General features: G+C 57.1%; 1 protein-coding gene across 3 annotated transcripts in view; it reads right to left on the reverse strand.

Annotated features, from left to right (window-relative positions):
- STRN4 (striatin 4) overlaps positions 1-20309 on the reverse strand; it is a 27653-nt gene continuing 7344 nt past the window's right edge. The window contains exons 2-18 of one of the 3 annotated variants that reach the window (XR_004440429.1): positions 20013-20116; positions 19389-19462; positions 18041-18119; positions 13941-14138; positions 11614-11755; positions 9496-9655; positions 8775-8888; positions 8335-8429; positions 6301-6476; positions 6162-6209; positions 5636-5757; positions 3644-3814; positions 3329-3469; positions 2765-2863; positions 2509-2595; positions 1009-1244; positions 1-824 (exon numbers count right to left, since the gene is read on the reverse strand). Coding sequence is in view for 1 of the 3 variants with exons in the window: in XM_033223776.1 (XP_033079667.1) it covers positions 1075-1244; positions 2509-2595; positions 2765-2863; positions 3329-3469; positions 3644-3814; positions 5636-5757; positions 6162-6209; positions 6301-6476; positions 8335-8450; positions 8775-8888; positions 9496-9655; positions 11614-11755; positions 13941-14138; positions 18041-18119; positions 19389-19462; positions 20013-20116 (2001 nt within the window). In the remaining 2 variants the exon portion in view is untranslated. Of the gene's footprint in view, positions 1245-2508; positions 2596-2764; positions 2864-3328; positions 3470-3643; positions 3815-5635; positions 5758-6161; positions 6210-6300; positions 6477-8334; positions 8451-8774; positions 8889-9495; positions 9656-11613; positions 11756-13940; positions 14139-18040; positions 18120-19388; positions 19463-20012; positions 20117-20309 lie in introns of all 3 variants that reach the window. The other 2 variants (XR_004440428.1, XM_033223776.1) reach the window with 2 other exon arrangements.

Below are 20309 nucleotides of genomic sequence, written 5' to 3' on the forward strand. Positions count from 1 at the left end.
TCTTACTCCAAAGGGTTTATTGAGACAAGTTTTCACATACAAGATGGGGGCAGAGGGGATGGGGGTTATAAACAGGAACCTGGAAGGGGATCGAGGGTGCACGGTAGAACCAAACAAGAGTGAAATAAATAGAGGAAAGAGTGGAGGCAGGGAGGAGACTGACCGAGACCATCACACAGTGATAACGTGGGTGGGGCAGCGCCATGAAAATCCCGTTATTTATACAGATATACAGGGAGTTCAGGGGGACCCAGGGGCCCACTCCACCCTCCATGCCCCAGGGAGGGGCATAAGAAAGCCATCTCTGCCCATGGGCGGCCCCGTGGGGCGCTGGGAGGGCTGCCCTAGGAGTCTTGGGCAATCCCTGGCCTGGAGGCCATGGTTAGTGTCTGGAAAGCAGTGGAGAGGGCCAGAGGGGAGGGGCAGCCAGGCCGGGGCTCAGCTCCGAGGCTTCCGGCTGCCACCCTTTCTCCCAGCACAGCTCCCGCCCAGGTCTGGGAGGATGGGGGATGGGGGAGCAGGAGCTCAAGGGGAGAACCTGGCACCTTCTGGAGTCTTGGAAAAAATGATCCCTAAAGACACCCAGCCGTGGCTGTGCTGCCCTCTGGAAGGTAGCTCTGATACCAGTAGTGGCTGTCAGGGCACAGGGGGAAACCCCGAGGCCATCCTCAGGGGTGATTCCTGAAAGGGGCCCATCCCCAGGCTAGATGCTTGGGGAAGGCAGCCGTGGGGGAGGGATTCCTGGGGAAAGGGCCGTTAGCACCACCAGGCTCCACGGCAAACAGAGGCCAGGCCTCTGCACCTCCAGTGAGGCTGGGAGTCCCCTGCCGGAGAGAGAAGGGAGACGAGACTGAGTCAGCGCCTCTCAGGCCTCAGCCCCTCCCCTGCATGCCCAGGACTTCACCAGTGATTCTCACAGGACGCCCGACTGGACTGCGGGACTCAGCACACTCGGGAGTACCAGGCATGGACGTGTAGGGACTCAGGATGCGGGGTTTCTGCCCTCACCTCAGCCCCACCTGCCCGGCCCCGCACCCTAGCCAGCGTGGCGGCCAGGGCAGGGCCAGGTGGGCATCATACGAAGACCTTGGCCAGGGCGTCGGCGCCAGCACTGGCAATGAGGGCCTTGCTGGGGTGGCAGGCGACGGCGTGGATGGCCTCCTCGTGCTTCTTGCGGTGGGCTGTGATCTCCTGCACGCACGTTTTGTTGTCCAGGCTCCAAAGACGCAGGGAGCAGTCATGGCCTGAGCAGGGGTCGGGGCAGAAGGGGTGGTCACCGGGCTCCTCGCTCAGATGCAGTCCTGGAACCCCTCACCTGGCTTTGTCCAAAGGCCTCAGGGGAAGTAGGGCTCAACTCGCCTCTCTCACCCTCTGCTCATCACCTCCTGAGGCCCACCCAAGGGAGAACCCTGGTCCCTTCCTGTCCACAGTCCATCTCATTCCCCAGCATTTCCTGAGCAGCTACTGCACACTGAGCCCCGGGGCGGGAGGCGGCGGGGGCCAGTGAACAAAACAGGCAACTCTCTCTGTCCCGCAGCCTTGACGCTGCAGCTGGGAGACAGGAAGAGAAAGAAGAAAGCAACCCAGCCGGTCAGTGTGAGGACAGAATGGCCCCAGGAGGAATGCAGGGAGCCTTCCAGGCAAAAGGACAGGTGGGAAAGGTCCTGAGACAGGAGGCGGGGGTGGCCACAAGAGCCTGAGCAGGGGCTTGGGGAGAAGACGGGAGAGGACAGCAGGCTGGGCAGGGCCCTGGTAAGGAGAGGTCTGATTTAGGGTCAAGAGAAACAGGCAGGGCAAAGGCTTAGCTCCCTCCACTGTCTAGTGGCCCCCAGAATAGAGCCCTGTCTGGACACTGGGCTGGAGTTCACTGACCAGCCCCTCACCCACCAGAGGCTGCCAGCACAGGCCCGGAGGCAAAGCCCAGTCACAGCCTCCAACACCACGGCCTGCGCCTCTGTGCACATACACTTACTGCTGCACTCACTGCAGGCCTCACCCTTCACCCCACAGCGACCTCCAGTCTCCTCCACCCACCTACGTCCCATTCCATCCCTTCTAAGGACAGCCGCGTTGCTGGCCTCAATGCCCTTATCCAGAGACAGCAGGATGGGAGCACAGAAGTCCCTGCAGGTACCCCAGGTAGACCTAGACTGATGTTACGAAGCTTCAATGGCCAAGTTACAAAGCGTCTGGGCGTTAGCGTCCACATCTGTAAACTGGGGATCAAAGTACCAACCGCACAGGCTGCTTAGTGGCTGAATAAGACGATGCAGCTCCAGTGCCCCAGAGGAGTGTCCCAGTGGGCTGTGCTGCCTGCTATGGTCATCACTGTCATTCCCACCCAGACCAGCTTCCCCCTGCCCCCTATGGTCACCACTGTCATTCCTGCCCAGACCAGCTGCCCCCAGCCCTGGCCCCCGGGCCCACTGAACACTCGCCTGGAGCCAGTGCCCAGGCCTCTTCCTCCCCTTCTCCCCAACCCTGGTGGGACTAGTGTGTCCAACTTACTTCCTGACATCAGGAATGCGCCGTTGGGGTCCACGGCTAGGCAGGTGACTGCGTCCAGGTGTGCAACCATGGAGTGCACCAGCTTACCTGAGGCGAGAGGGGCGGGTGGCAGGTTCCCCTCCCACTCTGAGCCTCGACTGAGAGAATGGAAGGACTGGAGGAGATGCTCCCAGAGCCTCCCACAGGGACACAAGCATCTCTGCTGCCTGCCTCTGGCCCTCCCCACCCATCACGAGCACAAGGGGCTAGGCCTCACCTGTCCGATTGTCCAGGAAGCGGATGCCCCTGTCGTCGTGGGCAGTGATAGTGAGAGGCTGGTTTGGATGACTCACCACTTGGTTGATCTGGGTTGGACCTGAAGGAAAAGGCAGGAAGAGGGAAGGATGTCAAGGGGAAAATCAGGAAGACTGGAACAGAGGCACGAGTGCAGCGTGACAGCCCCACGGCAGCCTCTGCCTGGATGTCGAGGGGGACTGGGCGAGGGCACTCCCGTCCCTGACTGCAGTGCTGGTTCTGCACAAGCAGCCCCTGGGCCGTTTTGGGGCTGGGGGAAGAGGAATAACAAACGTGAACACATTCTGCCACTCTACCAAGAGGGCCTGACGGAGCGGCCCTGACGCGCTCTCCCCACTCGGCCCCCCCAGTGCTCTGGCTGAGGGCGGGGGGCCCTCCGCTGGGACCCGACTTCCTTCCTGCTCAGGGCCCAAGGGCGCAGGGGAGCCATCTGAGCTGACTGGCAAGGGGTCACCAAAGCCCCAGGAGGAAGTGGGGCCCTCAAGACACTGAGACCAATTCCCTGAGCTGATGTCAGCCCCCTTACCGCTGCTGCCCCGGGACTCCAGCGTGAGGAGGGCACCGCCAGCCTCCAGGTCATACAAGACAGTGTCGCCAGAGCGGAAGGAGGCCACGATGTGGGCAGGCTCGGTGCTGGTGAAGGCCACTGAGGTTGGGACCCCGTGCTCTGAGGGCACAGGGAAGAGAAGGCTGCTGAACGGACCCTCAGACCCAGCCCTGCCCCAGGGTGGGGGACTGTGGGTGGGAGGCCTGGGGCCTCGGCAGGAACCACTCTGATAGCCTCCAGCCCTGCATAGCTCCAGGATAAGGTGCTGGGGCCCCCACTCAGGGCCCCACTCACCGCTGGCTGTGGGGAAGGTGCAGAGGCAGGCCGGGCTGCTGCTGCTGGGGTCCCAGATGCGGACGGTGCCGTCGGCGGAGCAGGAGGCCAGGCGCTGGGAGGCGGGACTGAAGGCCAGGCCCCACACGGCATCTCCGTGGCCCTCCAGGACGTGGCTCAGCACGCTTGGGTCTGCACCCACCACAGGGAGGAAATGGGCTGTGTCAGGGATGTCAGCTCTGCCCTGGACAGCCCGGAGCCCCAGCTCTGCCAAGCCCCAGGCGGCTGGGCTCCAATCACCCATGCACCCGCTTCACACCTGCTGCCCCTTGGAACTGTCCACCGCCAGGACAGCCCGGCAGCTGCTCACACTGCCCACTAGCTCTCCAAGGAAGGTTCTAGGGCTCCAGAAGGCAGGGATTTCCCTCTATTCACGGCTGTCTCCCCAAGCAGGGCCCAGAAATTGAGAACTCAATACAGAATTTTTTGGACTCTATTAAGGAAGAAGGAACAGCGTGGTTCTGTGGCCCCAGGAGTGGCACACGGCCTGTGCTGGCCAAGCTTTGGTCCCAGCCCTGGCCCAAGCAGTCTTATCAGCCCGTGGTCCAGTGCATGAGCTTTGCCTGCTCTCTCCAAAGCCCCCTGGTCATTCAGAGGTCCAACCACTGCTTCCCTGGTCGCTGGAGTCCACACCAGCAGCTCTGGCCTGCTGACACTGAACGTGTGGTGGTTAGCCGGGCGCGGTGGCTCAAGCCTGTAATCCCAGCACTTTGGGAGGCCGAGACGGGCGGATCACGAGGTCAGGAGATGGAGACCATCCTGGCTAACACAGTGAAACCCCATCTCTACTAAAAACTACAAAAAACTAGCCGGGCGACGTGGCGGCCGCCTGTAGTCCCAGCTACTCGGGAGGCTGAGGCAGGAGAATGGGAGGCGGAGCTTGCAGTGAGCTGAGATCCGGCCACTGCACTCCAGCCTGGGCGGCAGAGCGAGACTCCCTCTCAAAAAAAAAAAAAAAAGAAAGAAAGTGTGGTGGTTAATGTGGCTGGGACCGACCCCAACCTTGTGCAGGTGAGCCTGTTCTCTCAAGTCTGTCCTCCCCTTGAGAGGAGACAAAGACCTCTGAACTCTGCCTGGACAAGGTCGAGCACAGGGCCAGGTACATGATCAAGAGGAGGCAGAGCCGGGTGCAGTGGCTCACGCCTGTAATCCCAGCACTTTGGGAGGCGAAGGCAGGTGGATCACCTGAGGTCAGGAGTTCGAGACCAGCCTAGTCAACATGATGAAACCCCGTCTCTACCAAAAATACAAAAAATAGCTGGATACGGTGGTGCATGCCTGTAATTCCAGCTACTCAGGAGGCTGAGGCACGAGAATCACTTGAACCCAGGAGGCAGAGGTTGCAGTAAACCAAGATCACACCACTGCATTCCAGCCTGGGCGATAAAGCGAGACTCTGTCTCAAAAAAAAAAAAAAAATGTGGCAGAGAGCAGGGGGACAGATGTTGAACAGGAGTGACAGTCTGGTCACTTCCCTACTTAGCTCTTAGATGCTCCAAAGAGAAAGCCCCAACTCCCTCCAGCCTGGCCCAGCTAACTCTACCTTCTCTGCTTTCTCTGGACATGCCCTCCCCCTAACCACGCAGAGACCCTGGTGGATCCCCACACACAGAGCACACGGCATGGCAGAGCAGAGGCTGCCAGGGCCAGCCACGCCTGTGCATGGGCTGCTCCCAGCCTGGGCGGTCCCAGCTCTGCCTTCTGGACACCACCTCACATGATTCTCAGGCAGCTTCACCACCTCCTCCCACAGCCATCGTTCCCAGCCTGGCTGGCTCGTCCCTCAGCCACGCACTGCATCATGCTGCTCACAACACAGCAGACGGGGGAGCCATCACACGCACTCCCAAGGCCTGCAGTGTTGGGCAAGAGGTGGACACGACGTGTGCGTGCGTGGAGGGGATGGCCAGGCCCCAGCGGATGTGAGGGGAAGGCGGGCGGTGTTGTCCTCACCATAGCCATCGTAGGGATCCATGCTGAGGTCTGGAATCTTCCAACTGTGGATACAGGCATCTGCCCCTCCACTGTAGCAGTACTCACTGTTGCTGCCCATAGCCACAGCCAACACTGGGCCCCTGGATGGGACAAAGACACGGAAAGGGGGATGAGACAAGCTCAGAGCCTCCCCTGGCCACAGGACCGAAGTTCCCTACTAGTATTCTTCAAGGATAGCCAAAAGGAATTCAGCGACTGGGGCTCTGGCCATGCTACCTGGACAAGCTGCCTGTCCCCTGCCCTCCCCCACCCCACCTCCATCTCCTCCCCAAAGGGTTGTGCTGAGCACCAGCTGCCAGGGTATGTGAAAGTCAGCATGGAGCCCCAGGAGCCAGGGCTGTGTATATCATGGAGGTGTGCGGGGACTCAGAGCCCCCTGCTGTTCTGCCTCCTGCCATGTGCCTCCCGGTATGGCAGTGAGCGGGTCAGGGGTCAGGCTGCATTTAGGACGAAGTTTCTAGCAGGCTCAGGGGCACCTCCCTACCTGTGAGCTCGGAAAGCATGGATAGGTTCCACGTCTAGCGCCGCGTTCCTATGGGATGACAGAGGAGCCTGATGTCACTGAGACCCTGTCACCCCCATCCCTAGATGCCCCTACCCCCGGCCGAGTTTGCTGCCCTCACTTCTTGGCTGTGACCGCCTTCTGCAGGTTCCAGAGTTTGAGCGTGCCGTCCTCGGAGGCGGTGAGCAGAGCTGACTGGCTGTGGTGGAAGGCCAGGGAACGAATGCCATCGTAGTGTGAGCGCAGGGTGAACTTGGGGTTCCATGTCTTCTTAAAAGCATCTTTGCTGTCAGACAGCTGGGGTTGGGGGGAGCTGCCTCAGTGTCTTCGCATCCACCCCAGCAGTCATGCAGACACTGACACCCAGGGCTTGAGTCCCCCTCCCTTCCACCCAGATGACCCTGGCAGGAATGCCCTCAGAGCCTGGGCTCCAGCCGGGACCTCTCCCCTTCCTCTATTGGGCGGAGTCTCACGGACTCGCCCAACAAGTCCCCACACTGTGCTGGGTTCTGGAGAGACAAAGGTGAACCTGACCCCTCGGGGTCTTGCAGTTGAGACAAAGGGGAATAAGGGACACAACTGGACCATTCCACAAGTGTGAGGGATCATGAGCCACGAGCAGGGCAATCAATTAAAGATGCGCAGAGAGACATCGGGCAGCTGCCCTCCTCCCTGGGGGCCACCGAGGCTTTCCTGAGGAAGCACGAGCCAGCAGGACTTCACCAGATAAGGAAGAGGGCCCTGGTGAGGGAAAGGGCCCGTGCAGAGGCCCTGAGGCACTGAGGCAGCAAGGACGGGCCCAGGCCTGAGAGGTCAGTGGTACAGGCTGCGGAAGGCAAGGAGAGTGGCAGGGGATGAGGCAGGCGCTGGGTGGTAAGCCCCGGAGGAATGCGCATTTCACCCTAAGAAAAAGCCTGGGAGAAATGAGGAGCTGAGGAACTGTTTAGAGCAGGGAAACGCCATGGCTTGTTCCTGCCACCCCTGAGAGGCGCAGATTAGGAGCAGGTAAAAGTAGCCACAGACCAGGCGCAGTGGCTCATGCCTGTAATCCCAGAACTTTGGGAAGCCTAGGATGATCATTTGACCCCAGGAGTTCAAGACCAGCCTGGATAACATAGGAAGATCCTCTCTTGAGAAGCAAAAAAAAAAAAAAACAAAGTAGCCTCAGCGAGAAAGGTTGAGAGGCCAGGAAGTCTCAGGGGAGATGAGGGCATGGAGACTAGACACGTGACCATGAAGGGAGAGGCGGTGCACAAGTGGGAGAGGTGTGGGGGCCTCTGTCTGCCATGCTGCACATGCCCTGAGGGACGGTGGGAGAGGTGTTGGGGCCTCTGTCCACCACGCTGCATGCGCCCTGGTGCCGCTTACCCAGCGGGGGACCCAGAGAGGGCCAGGCTCAGGAGAGATAATGAGCAAAGTACCAGGTAAGCCTCAGCGCCATGTCCCAAGATGGGCTCCCAGCTGATAACCCTGCCTCAGCCATCCCTTCTGTCACAGTTCTTTAGGGCCAGAGGATCTGCTACTGAGTGGTCCACTCGCCCCCTCCCCTGGCGGGGCTCAGAACACTGTTCTTCCCCAAGATGGAGTGACACCTTGGGGCGTGCAGAGGGACCCCATGGCATGCTCCACTTCTCAGGCCTCTGCTCTGACCCCACTTCCTGAATCTCACAGCAGTCACCCCCCGCCGAGCCTCGCTAGGGTCACCAACACCGGAGATCCCATTCTGTCACAGTAAAATGTGCACATGCACTCACACCAAAAGCTCCCAGCTGGCCAAAGGCTCCCAGATGCCCATCCACATATCTCAGGCCTGGAACATTTCATTTCAGCCCAACTGCCCATTCATACGAGACTGGCCTGACTTGGCAGAGCAGGGCGTGGCTAGAGGTCATCTTCCTGCATCCCAAATTAAATCACCAGGGTGGGAGGGGCACTGAGTGGTGGAGCCATGGAACTGTGATTAAGACACGGGCTCCAGAGTCTTCCAGGCCCTGCGCCTCGACGACTGCAGTCAAGTCCCTCCACTGTCTACATCTGCACCCCTCTGTGAAACAGGATGAGCAGGGCACGGGTGGCACCCAGTCAAAGCTTGCAGGGGCAGGCCCTGGGCGCAATGCCCAATGGGCACAGTGCGGGGGGCACCCGGAGAACTTACATCGCAGCTGAGGTCGTTGTCGTTGGTGACGGTGAGATCTGCCAAGTCCCCCAGGCTCACCTCCCCGCCCCCGATAGTGTCCATGATGAAGACGTCTGAGGAGAAGCCAAAGGAACCTGGTAGGGGGAGGGGAGGGAGGGGCAGAGAGGGCCAGGGAGAGAGAGAATGACAGAGAGAGGCAGAGAGGGATAAAGAGCAAGAGAGAGAGACAGGGAGAGGACAAGATGAAGAATCACAGCTGGAAAGAGACAGAGAGACAGACAGGGCAGGACAGACAAAAAGAGAGGGAGACAGACAGACAGACGAACTTTTGGGGCAGGGAGGCTGCAGACTGGAGGCTGGGCCTCGACCCTGAGGACACAGAAGCCCTGGGCTCAGCTCTGCAGCCTCCCTCTGCCATGGGCCCGCAGGACTGGGGCCAGGTGGGGGATGCCTCTTACCTTCGTGTGGCCGGGGCTGGGGTGTGCCAGGAGGCGGGCCGGTCACTTTTGGGGGCAGCCCATCCACATCACGCAGGTCAGCCAGAATGCCTTGGAGTTTGACCCGACGGCTTTCTGCAGGATCAAGGCATAGGACCGGAGTCACCCAGCAGTTCCAACCCAGTCTGGCATAGGTGACGCCTTCCCCACACTGAGGGCCCCCTGCCACTCTGGGGGGCTGTGAAGCTCTGGCCCCGGGGGTGGGGAATGGGCAGAGGAGAGGAGGTTGACTGGGCCCCTCCGTGGGGCAGTGGGCAGGTCACTGCCTTGCCTAGGCCTCAGGCCCCAGCCATCCATCCCACGTGACCTGAGAGCCCTCCTAGCTGGGAGTCACAGGACAGGGAGGAAGACGTGGCCCTCCCACCTGCCTCTCCCCCACTGGGTCCTCATCCTGTTCTCTCCTTGAGGCCAGCCAGAGCTGGACGCCCGCCCTGGAGGGCTGGCAGCCCCACTTCAGGAAGAGCCAAGCCTGCCTGCGTCTCCACAGGGATTTTCCAGGGAAGGGGTGAGGGGCCGGCGGCCACGGCCTGGGCCTCCTGCTCTCCTTGGCTACCCTGCTCTCAGGAAACATATCCGTCCGGTGGAGAGACCCTGCACAGGAAGCGGCTGCAGGCAGCTGGGCCTGCTCCCACTCCCTCAGCGGGGAAGGCAAGCAGGAGCTGGCCAGAAAATCTCAGCTCACCCAGTTCGTGGGGGCTCCCATCCACAGTGCACCGCCGAGGGTCTGGAGCCCCTTCCCCATCCTCTCCTGAGCCCAAGAAATCAAACTCATTGATAGCATCCTCGGAGTCGTCTTCCTCGTCCTCGTCTTCCATTTCGGGCACCAGGGCCTTGGATGGGAGCTGGGGCATGGAGAAAGCCAGACAAGTCAGGGGGCCCTCCTGTCCACAGACTAAGCCTCCTCAATGCCTGGGAACAGATAAGCCGGGGCTCTGGGCCTGTCTCTGCTCATGGGGCTGCCTCAGCTGCTAGCCAGCTGCCCTGCAGCGCCCCCTGCTGGGCCTTGGACAGCTGCTACCACTAGGGCCGGTTGGCCTGAAATCACCCCCACGCAGCCCTTGGCCTAGCCCTGGCTCAGCCTGCTCCAGTTCCCCAGGATGGTGCCTGGGAAGAAGAAAAGTCAGATAATGCAACAATCTGCCTGTGGGGAGAGCAGATATGCACTGGTGTCCGTATGTGAATATATGGAGAGGCAAACAAGTGAGGACGCATGGACCACAGCACTGCAGCCATAAACACAGCATTGGCTGCTGTGCTGGCACAAGAGCAAATTCCACTCACTGAACGAGCACTGACTACACCTTGCAGACACGACTTGACTTAACCCCCAAATCTGTGAACAGCTACTGTGAACACTGTCATTATCATTCCCACATTACAGGCCAGGAGACAGGCTGAGTAGCGGGAACCCACTTGCCCCAGGTCACCAAGGCCAAGCTCTGCCCACCGTGAACTCCTCCAGGGAGTGGCTGGCCCCTTCCACATGTCAGCCCCCCAGGCTGAGTCTGGTGACACCTCTCGGGCACCACTAAGGGGCCAGGCTCTGAACTGCATTGGGGGGACCAGAGGGAAGGGACACGGAGAAGACCTAGGGCCAAGGTTTATTCAAGACTTGTGGAAAGAATGGGGAAGGGGAGGGTTTATAGACAGCATGCCCAGAAAGGCAGCGGCCGGGCTTAGGACTCCAGAGGAAACCACCACAGGTGCTCTGAGGGGCACACGAGTGGCAAGTGTGCTCTGCCAACAGTGCCTGGAACCATGAGGGCTCCACCACTACCAAGTGCCACCAGCGCCACCAACTAACCCCTAATGAGCACTTGGGGGACGGCCACCGTGCAGCTGAGGGCTTCCTGAGCACCAGCTCATGCTAATTAAATCCTCAACAACCCAGACACAGGGACTCAGCCCCATCTAAAGGGTGAGGAGACTGAGGCCAAGACAAAGAAGCACGGGCCTGAACTCACACAGCTGGGCCAGGGCCGCCTGGGAGCCACGGGCAGTCCCCTGGGTTCCCAGCTGGGCCTCGCTGGAGGGCTGCTGTGTGGAGACGGAGAGTCCTACCCAACCAGCCAGCCCCAAGGGTGCAGGCCTAAAGGGGTGCAAACACCACGGATGATTCCTGATGGAATGGGTGGAGGGGTGGAAAAGGACTAGAAATTCTCAGAGGGGCAGGAAGGACCAAGCGTCTGGACCGGGGCCAGCATTTGAGACCCTGGACTCACAGCCCTCCTGCTCTTCCCTCTAGGCCTCCTGCAGCGCTGCGGCTCCGTGCACACCACTCCACTTGGAGTGCGACTGTGCTGAGCCACACTGGGGACACTGGAGATGGAGTGGAGGCCCAGACAGGCCCAGTCCCTCCCAGGGAGGGGTCAGGAGGGATACAGACCAGACAGGGAGGATGCCAGAGCGGCCAGGGCCAGGGAAGGGAGCCCAGGGTGAGTCAGAAGGCTTCCTGGAGGAGGGGGTGTCTGAGCTGAGTCTAAAGGAAGAAAGGAAGGGGACCCAGGCAAAGGGACCGCTAATGGGAAACCCGGGGCTCAGGGAAAGCTCCGAGGCCATCTCCCACAGGTCCCTCCTTCATGGGCACATGCCCCTGCCTCCACCACAACACGTCCTTTTGCATGTGACTATTTACAAGGCCGCTGCTGGCCACAAGCTCCTTGAGGCCAGGGCCTGTGTGTCTCTATATCCCTGCTGTCAGCACACACCACAGCCCCTGAAGGCCCAAGTTGACTCTGGGAAGGGCCTCGATCAGGTCACACCCAGGCCAGGCTGTGCAGGGCACGGAGGAAGGGCTCACCTTCACACGCTGCTTCTTGTGCTGCACGCTGTCCAGCTCATCGTCCTCATCGCTGTCTTCGTCCTCGCAGTTCTGCAGGAAGGGGATCTGCCCCAGCACCGAGCCACCCAAGCGCTCTTTGCCATCTTTGCCTGCCGCATTCCTGAGGAAGACAGCGGAGCAGAGGAGGCATGAGTCCTGCCAGGTGTCAAAGCTCAGATGGGAAGGTGCCTGCCCAGACTTGGTGGCCAGAGCCCAGACCCAGCTAACCCTCAAAAGCCCCGAGCAGCCATGACTCTGGTCATACACAGAGCCCCAACCCCAGCCTCTGCCCGACAAATGCTCATTCCAACTGGAAGCCTCACTCAGACGGCAAACGGAGCCTAGCTCCTCACTGACCACCGACCTGAGTTTCAGAGGGCCAGCCCCCAACCCTGGCCACAAATCTCCATCCTGTGCTGAGTCAGAAGGAAAGCTGGATGAGAAAGTGCCACTGACTCAGCAGTCACCATTCCCACAGCCTAGTCAGACCACAAGGGCAGGTCAGGCAGGAGGCAAGCATGTCCTGCAGGAAAAAGGAAACGGCCATTCTACAAATGCTCAGCCATTCTACAAATGCTCGGCGAGGCACTGAAAGCCAGCCAGCCTCGCGCAGGGAGGGGCGCCGGCGATCCCTACTATCCAGGGGCCTGCACTATCCCCAGCAACAGATGGCACTCCTCCTTCCACCTCCTGGCTTCCAACTTCATGACAAGTTAGAGCAGAGGAGGTACTGACCCAGCCTGACTGCGGGAGAAGGCAGGGTGGAATTCGAAGTACAGATCAATGCAAAACATTCCCCCTTTCTGCCATCAGGTTGATGCCCTGGAGGTCTTGTCAACTGCCGGTTACCAATGGCTGCAGAGGTCACTGCAGATGTACTCTCTTGCCTCACAGGTGCCATCCCCAGAGCTCCACTCTTTCCGCAGAACACTCGCTGCACTCGCAGCGGGACACAGGACTCCATTCTCATAGGCCTTCCTCCCACGACACTGACATGCTGCACCGGCTCAGCCTCCTTCTCTGCTTCCTCCTCCTGTTCCTCCCTCCAGCCTCTAAGCGGGAGAGCACCTGGGCAGTCCTCAGATCTCTTCTCTGCACCATCTACACTCACTCCTGCAGGCACGGCAGACAGCCATGGCTTTCCAAAGAATGCCCATGTGCTTGTTCAACTAGACCTATGTTTAGGGGTCAAATGCCCCCGAGCTCCAGACGAGCTCTGCTTCTCCACGTGGAGGTAAACAGGCCCCTCACACTTCACACAACCTCAGCGGCCCCCAGAACTTCCACTCCCAGGCTTCCCTGTCTCGGAGGGTGCTGCTCCAAAGGCTCACACCAAACCCTGGAGTTGCTCGTTTCTTTTCCTCTCCCCTTAGCTGCAGTCCTTTAGTGTCGACTGCCCAAAGGCCTCTGAGGAAGATGACACCTCTCGCCTCGCCACCGCTAAGGTCCTTCAGCTCTGTCCAGGACATGGACACCATCTCCTAAACTGGTGCCCCCTGCCTCCTCTGTGACCCTCCTACAGCCCTTCCTTCTCAGAGTAGATCAGGTACGTCAGATTACATCACTCCCCTGCTCGAAACCACTGGCTTCCCACAACCCTGAGTTAAACCCAGACTCTATCCCAGCCCAAGGCCCTGAGTTACTGACTCCTGAGACCACAGCTTCCCCATAGCCCACACCTCGCTGCCTGCAGCCACGCCGGCCTCATGCTGCTTCTGTGCAGGCTGCGCCTCTCCTGCCTCTGAACCTTGGGGTTGACCGTGCCCTCTGCCTAGCACATTCTCCTCCCAGCCACTCGTGTGGCTTACCCTCCATTTAATGCCCACAGAGGCCCTCCCTGCCCACCCCCCAGAGAGAAGCACGTATTGGCCCTCGTGGTCTTCATCGTGCTTAGCATCACCTACATGGCCTCACTTGTTCTGCTTAACTGACAACTGCTGATGACAATGAACAAGCCAGAGCTTCCTGAGGGTGGCGACATGTACTCCACTCCCTGCTAGCAAGACACCCAGGGTCTGCCTTCAGTAGGCACCCCACGCGACTGAGGAGTGGGCAGGCCTGAGTATCAGGCCGGGGGCAGGGCTGGAGATGAGGCCGTGGGGAAGTGTGTGGAGGGTACCCAGAACAGAATCCAGGGGAATCCCAGCAGTGAAGGCTCCGAGGGTTTCGGAACAAGGGAGCCCACGGCATACTCCAGGAGGAGGGGCCACCAGGACACCCAGCGCCATCAGCTGATGCTCTGATCCTGGCCTTCACCAGCAGTCAGGAGGAACAGAGAGACACACCTGCCAGGCCCGAGGGCTTACCTCTTTATCTGCTCCTCGATCTGTTTCACCAGCAGCGACTCCCCGCCACTAAGCCCCGCAGGGCCGGGTGGAGCCCTGGGGGTCCCTTCACTCGGCTCTACTGCCCCGTTGAGCTCCAGCGAACGGCCCAGCAGGGAACGGACGCGCTTGGACCGCATGTCGAGGATGGTGTCTGTGTAGCCCACCTCTTCCAGGTACCTGCAGGGGTGCAGAGCCATGCGGGTCAGACATCCCCCAGGCTTCTTCATGTACTGCAGGGGCCAATGCAAACTGAGACAATCTCGTAAGGGGCCACTTAAGAGCATACGCCAAAATCTGACATAAGCACACCCTCGCTCCAGCTGTTCCCCGTCAAGGCTATTTCCAATGGAAGCCCTTGTACACACACACAATGCTATGTGTGAGGGTGCTCCCTGCACTGCTGTACGGGGAAGCTGAAGCACAGGGACCAGCCTCAGCACCCACCGATAGGGGCTGTGTCAGCAAATGACTCATAGCACTGCAAGGCAGAAGATCAACAGGGCAGAGCCTTAAGGGAAGCTGGCCACGGTCAACAGCAGAACGAAAACGGTAAGTTCTATGATCCACATGATGCCAATGTTTGTAGAAAAAAAAACAAAAAGGCGTTAATGTGCATAAAGCTTACACCACACACAAACACACGTTTGTATTATGTCCCCCAAGAGGCCTAGAAAGATCCATAAAAAACGTAACAGCAGCGACCTCTGGAGAATGGGATTAGAGGCGTAAGAGGAACTTTTGCAACTTACTCTACTTACTTCTACAAATGAGCACTTATTACTTCTGCAATTTAAAAACTGAAGCCAGCTGGGACTGGACTAAAAGTAAAAAAAGAAGAAGGAAAAAAGAACAAAAATCAATTTGGGGTATTTGCGGCTTCAAAATACAGAGCCAACAGTCCCTTGCTAGCCCTCAGGAGGCTTCCTGGCCAGGAGGCCTTCGCTGTTCCCTGTCCCTTCGCAGCCCTGACCCTGCCTCTCGAATGTTAGGCTGCACACACCTGTATGTACATCTCATCCTGTGCACCTGTGTGTGTCTGAGGCTCCTATCTCCCCATCAAGAGAGACAGGGAAGCATGGGGCTTTAAAACTCGGCACTGGGGGGCGGACTGCCCAAGATCCCACAAATTAACCATGCAACCTTGTGTAAACAGATCACCTCTCCGCATCCCAGTTTTCTCATGAGGGGAATACTAGCATTATACCACACAGAGATCTCAGTGAGGAGCCAACAGGTGGAAAATGTTTAGCACAGTGCCAGGCACACAATAAGTACTTGGTAAGTGTAGCCTGTTAGTATTACTATTATTGTTTTAGGGTTATTGTTTGCACACACTTTAAGCTAGCAACCCCAGTTCCAGATATCTAACTTGAGTAAATCAAGGATATGCACAAATGCCTTCCTGATTTTTATCACATTGTCTATAATACTAAAAAATTAAAAGTAACCTCGACAAAATATAAGGAACTGGCCATGGAGAGTTATGGTTATCTATATGACAGACATTATATGTTGGTTTTTTTTTCTCCATAGGACCAAAAGAAGGAAATTATAAGGTCCTCAAAATGATGCAACATAACTCATTTATATGGAAAGATGTTTGCAACGCTTAACGGTGAAAACAAATCCCAGCTTTTATAAAATACATAAGCTGGGCTGGGCACAGTGGCTCACGCCTCTAATTCCAGCACTTTGGGAGACCACGGCAGGCAGATCACTTGAGCTCAGGTGTTCAAGACCAGCCTGGCCAACGTGGTAAAAACCCTGTCTTTACTAAAAACACAAAAATTAGCCAGGTGTAGTGGCACACGCCTGTAATCCCAGCTACTTGGGAGGCTGAAACATGAGAATCACTTGAACCCCTGAGGCAGAGGTTGCAGTGAGCTGAGATTGTGCCACTGCACTCCAGTCTGGGTGAAAGAGCAAGACTCCGTCTCAAAACATTAAAAAATAAATAAATAAATAAGTAAATGAGGCCAGGCGCGGTAGCTCAAGCCTGTAATCCCAGCACTTTGGGAGGCCGAGACAGGCGGATCACGAGGTCAGGAGATCGAGACCATGCTGGCTAACACGGTGAAACCTCGTCTCTACTAAAAAAAATACAAAAACCTAGCCGGGCAAGGTGGTGGGCGCCTGTAGTCCCAGCTACTCGGGAGGCTGAGGCAGGAGAATGGCGTAAACCCAGGAGGCGGAGCTTGCAGTGAGCTGAGATCCGGCCACTGTACTCCAGCCTGGGTGACCAAAAAACAAAAAAATAAGTAAATGAAATACGTAAACTGAGCAGTGTGGCTCATGCCTGTTGTCCCAGCTACTCAGGAGGCTGAGGCAGGAGGATCTCTTGAGTTCAGGAGATCAAGGCTGCTGTGGGCTGTGACTGCACCACTGTACTCCAGCCTGGGTGACAGAGTGAGTTTATTAAGATAACAGAGGCAAAAATACACAGCCATGGAAGAAACTGAGACCATATATGGCAAAATGTTTATGGGGGATGAAATTTCTTGAGCAGAGGAATTGTAAGTGATCTTTTTTTTCTTTCTGCTCTCCTATTTTTTAAGTTTTCTAAAATGCACAAATCTCTTCAGCAAGTAAAAACTAATAATTTGAGGCCGGGTGCGGTGACTCACACCTGTAATCCCAGCACTTTGGGAGGCCGAGGCAGATGGATCACCTGAGGTCAGGAGTTCAAGACCAGCATGGCCAACATGGTGAAACCCTGTCTTTACTAAAAATACAAAATTAGCCGGGCATGGTGCTGCGTGCCTGTAGTCCCAGCTACTAGGGAGGCTGAGGCAGGAGAATCGCTTGAACCCGGGAGGCAGAGGTTGTAGTGAGTCGAGATCACGCCATTGCACTCCAGCTTGGGCAACAAGAGCGAAACTCTGTCTCAAGTAATAATAATAATGTAATAATTTGGCCAGGTGCGATGGCTCACGTCTGTAATCCCAGCACTTTGGGAGGCCGAGGCGGGCGGATCACTTGAGCTCAGGAGTCTGAGAACAGCCTGGCCAACATGGTGAAACCCTATCTCTACTAAAAAATACAAAAATTAGCCAGGCGTGATGGCACCTGCCTGTAATCCCAGTTACTCAGGAGGCTGAGGCAGGAGAATCGTTTAAGGTGGAGGGAGGCAGAGGTTGCAGTGAGCTGAGATCGTGCTACTGTACTGCAGCCTGGGCGACAGAGCAGAAACTGTCTCAAAAAATAATAATAAATAATAATAACATTAATAATTTTCTGGTTCAAACATGGTGAGTTACTGTGATCATTCACAGTTAATCACAAACCTACTTACAGATCTGCCCTCTCCCCACTTCTCACTACAGCATTTGATTAATTTTTTTTTGAGACGGAGTTTCGCTCTTGTTGCCCAGGCTGGAGTGCAATGACATGATCTCGGCTCACCGCAACCTCCACTTCCCAGGTTCAAGCGATTCTCCTGCCTCAGCCTCCCGAGTAGCTGGGATTCCAGGCATGCACCACCACGCCCAGTTAATTTTGTATTTTTGGAAGAGACGGGGTTTCTCCATGTTGGTCAGGCTGGTCTTGAACTCCCAACCTCAGGTGATCCACCTGCCTTGGCCTCCCAAAGTACTGGGATTACAGGCATGAGCCACCACACTGGCCTGATTAGTCTTTAAAAAAATAATTAACAAATAAAAAATAATTTAATATTACCCTTGGGGAATAAAAAACCACACTTAATAAATCTTCACAAGGTATTGAAAAAAAAAAAAAAAGCCACACAGGACTCCTATGGCCACAGAGATTAAAAAAAAAAAAAAAAAGGCCACAAAGGGCTCCTATGGCCACTGAGATAAAAAAAAAAAAAAAGCCACAGAGGCATTCAGGGACACATTCCAATGGGGGCGTTCCCATGTCTGCCTTCTGCAGTGGGTTTCCCTCCGTCTCCCCAGGCCAGGCTCTGCCCACAGGGTGAAGGCCACTCCAGCCATGGCCGGCTAAGATCCTGAGAGTTCAGCGTCCCCACTGGGGACACAAAAGGACTATGGAGCCTTTGGACTTCTCTCTCAAGCCAAATGTGCCATGTGTCCCCAGCCCCACTCCCCGAGCACACTCACTGTCGGAGAAGCTGCCGCCCCTCCTTCCACACCAGCGGGCTGTTCTCCAGGGTGACCGATTCCACGGGGCCATTGGAGACTGGTGGGTGAGAGAACGGAGGCTGTCTTAGTCAGGCCACTGCCACCTACCCATCACCTCCTCCATCTTCCTCACCCCTCCAACCCAAATCGGTCACTGTCACGGGTCCTGTGGCGTCACTTCCTGAGTGTCGGAACCCTGCTCTCTTCCCCCACGTGGGGATGCCTCCTCCTTGAAGCGGTCCTCATCTCTAGGTCTCCTGACCGGTGGTTCCCCAACCTGGCCCCCGACAAGATAAGGGCTTTAATCTCAAAACTCTGGGCGAGTTGTCCTTTTCCTTCACAGAAAGCTGGCCTGGTTCTGAGAGAAGGACCGACTGGGTTCAAGCCCGGCTCTGCCCCATCCCAGCTGTGTGACCCTGAGTTAGTGTAAGCGGTGTCAGTTTCATCCTCTGAGAAATGAGCTTAATGATAACAACATTTCCCTCTTGGGAGTCCTGAGAGGATGCAATGAAGTAATTTGCTTAGTATTTTAGTCTTTTCTGGGCATCTACGTTGTACCTGGCTAGGGACCTGGGTGGGCTACCCAGGTAAACAAAGACCTGCCCTTGTGGAACTTCCGTTCCAGTGAGAAGAGCTGGCAGCAGGTAATGATCATCACTATCAGCTGAGCATACAAGGTCTTCTCAGCTTGCCTCAGCCAAGCTTCCCCTCACCCGGCCCGCCCTCCCACATCCTCTGCCCTACACCGTTTGCCCAGTCACAGTGACCGACTCCCTATCCTCTAACTCTTTCAGTGTGCATCTCTGCATCTGTGCTCTCTCCCCTGACTCTCTTGCTGGGGAACAGAGTCATCTTTCAAGGAGCTTAGACTCTAAGGGACCAGAGGGTAGGAACCACGTCTCCCGTGCTCTCTGCTGTATCCCTGACCTGTGACACAAAGCCTGTATCCCACAAATAAAGTCTTTTTTGGATGAACGACTGAATGGCAACCCTGTTCAAGCGCCACCTCCTCAGTGACGTCTTCCCCGGCTTTCCCGCACCATCCCCAGCGCTCTATAAATAGTCCTGGCGCCCACTCCTCGCAGAGGGATCCCGTGAGCTGCTCGTGTGTCTGCCTCTGTTGCACAGGGGGACGGCAAGCAGGACTGGCCCCCAGAGTCCAGCACAGGACCTGGCAGCCCATGGGGAGGGCTCTGAGAGTGAGAATCCGCCCCTCCCCAGCCCCGGGGCCGATTCTGCCTTCTAAAGAGCAAAGTCTTCCTGCTTCTCCAGCACACTCAGCGTCCACGGGAGGGCGCCGACAGTGCGAGCATCAGAGGGTGGGTACCTTGTTCTGACACATCTGCCTTCTTCTCCCCCTGGTTCAGGTCTGTACCAAACTTCAGTTTATGATATTTGGCCCTAAAAGAGCAAATGATTAATGAATAAGAGATGCAGGAGAGTAGACAGGGTCAGTAGTTACCTGAGGTATCCGGAATCCCAAACCCCAAATCACAGGGCCTCCCACAACCAGTCTCCTACCAGAGGCTGAAGCATCCCCCACACCCCTGGCCTGGTGGAAGAGACCACTCCCTGGAGTCAGGCAACCTGAGACCCCTAGTCTCGGGGTCCTTGAAGAAACCACCAGCCCTTGAAACCCCAGTTCCTCATCTGAAACAGGGTTAACAATACCCATTAGGCTACTGGAAGGGGTAAGAGATAACCGAGGTAAGGACTATATGATATTTGGTGCACAGTGGGCCACCAGCATCGTGAATATTGTTCCTGGTGTCTAGCCGGAATCCCACCTACTCTGTCTTGTTTCTCCCCTATAACCTTATGGTACTGGAATGATGGAAAAGAATGTCGACCCCAAATCTCCCTCAGCTGGAAGGAGGCATGGCTGGTGGCCTCCTGACGCTGTGCTTGAGATGGACCCAGAAGGCAGGCCCAGGGCAGGACGAAGGCTCACCTTTCCTGCTTCAGCGCATACTCTAGCATCTTGATCCGCCGCACCAGGTCTGTCTTCAGATTCTCCTGCCCTTTCCTCTCTCCCTGGAGGAAGGCCACCTGAGCCTGAGAGGGCAGATAGGAGGCAAATGAAGACAATGGGGCTCAGGCTCACTGCCGGTGTGTCCGTCACTCATCCAGGTATAGTACCAGCCCACAGCCACCCCACAGTGATGGGCGGCAGCCACTTCCTCGGCACAAAGACCCCCGAGCCAGGGTTCAGGAAGCACTGAGAGGACAGGCTGGATCTGTTTCCAGG

The sequence above is a fragment of the Trachypithecus francoisi genome, unplaced genomic scaffold (assembly GCF_009764315.1).
Source record: "Trachypithecus francoisi isolate TF-2019V2 unplaced genomic scaffold, Tfra_2.0 Lachesis_group12, whole genome shotgun sequence".
In the NCBI taxonomy this organism is placed as follows: domain Eukaryota; kingdom Metazoa; phylum Chordata; class Mammalia; order Primates; family Cercopithecidae; genus Trachypithecus; species Trachypithecus francoisi.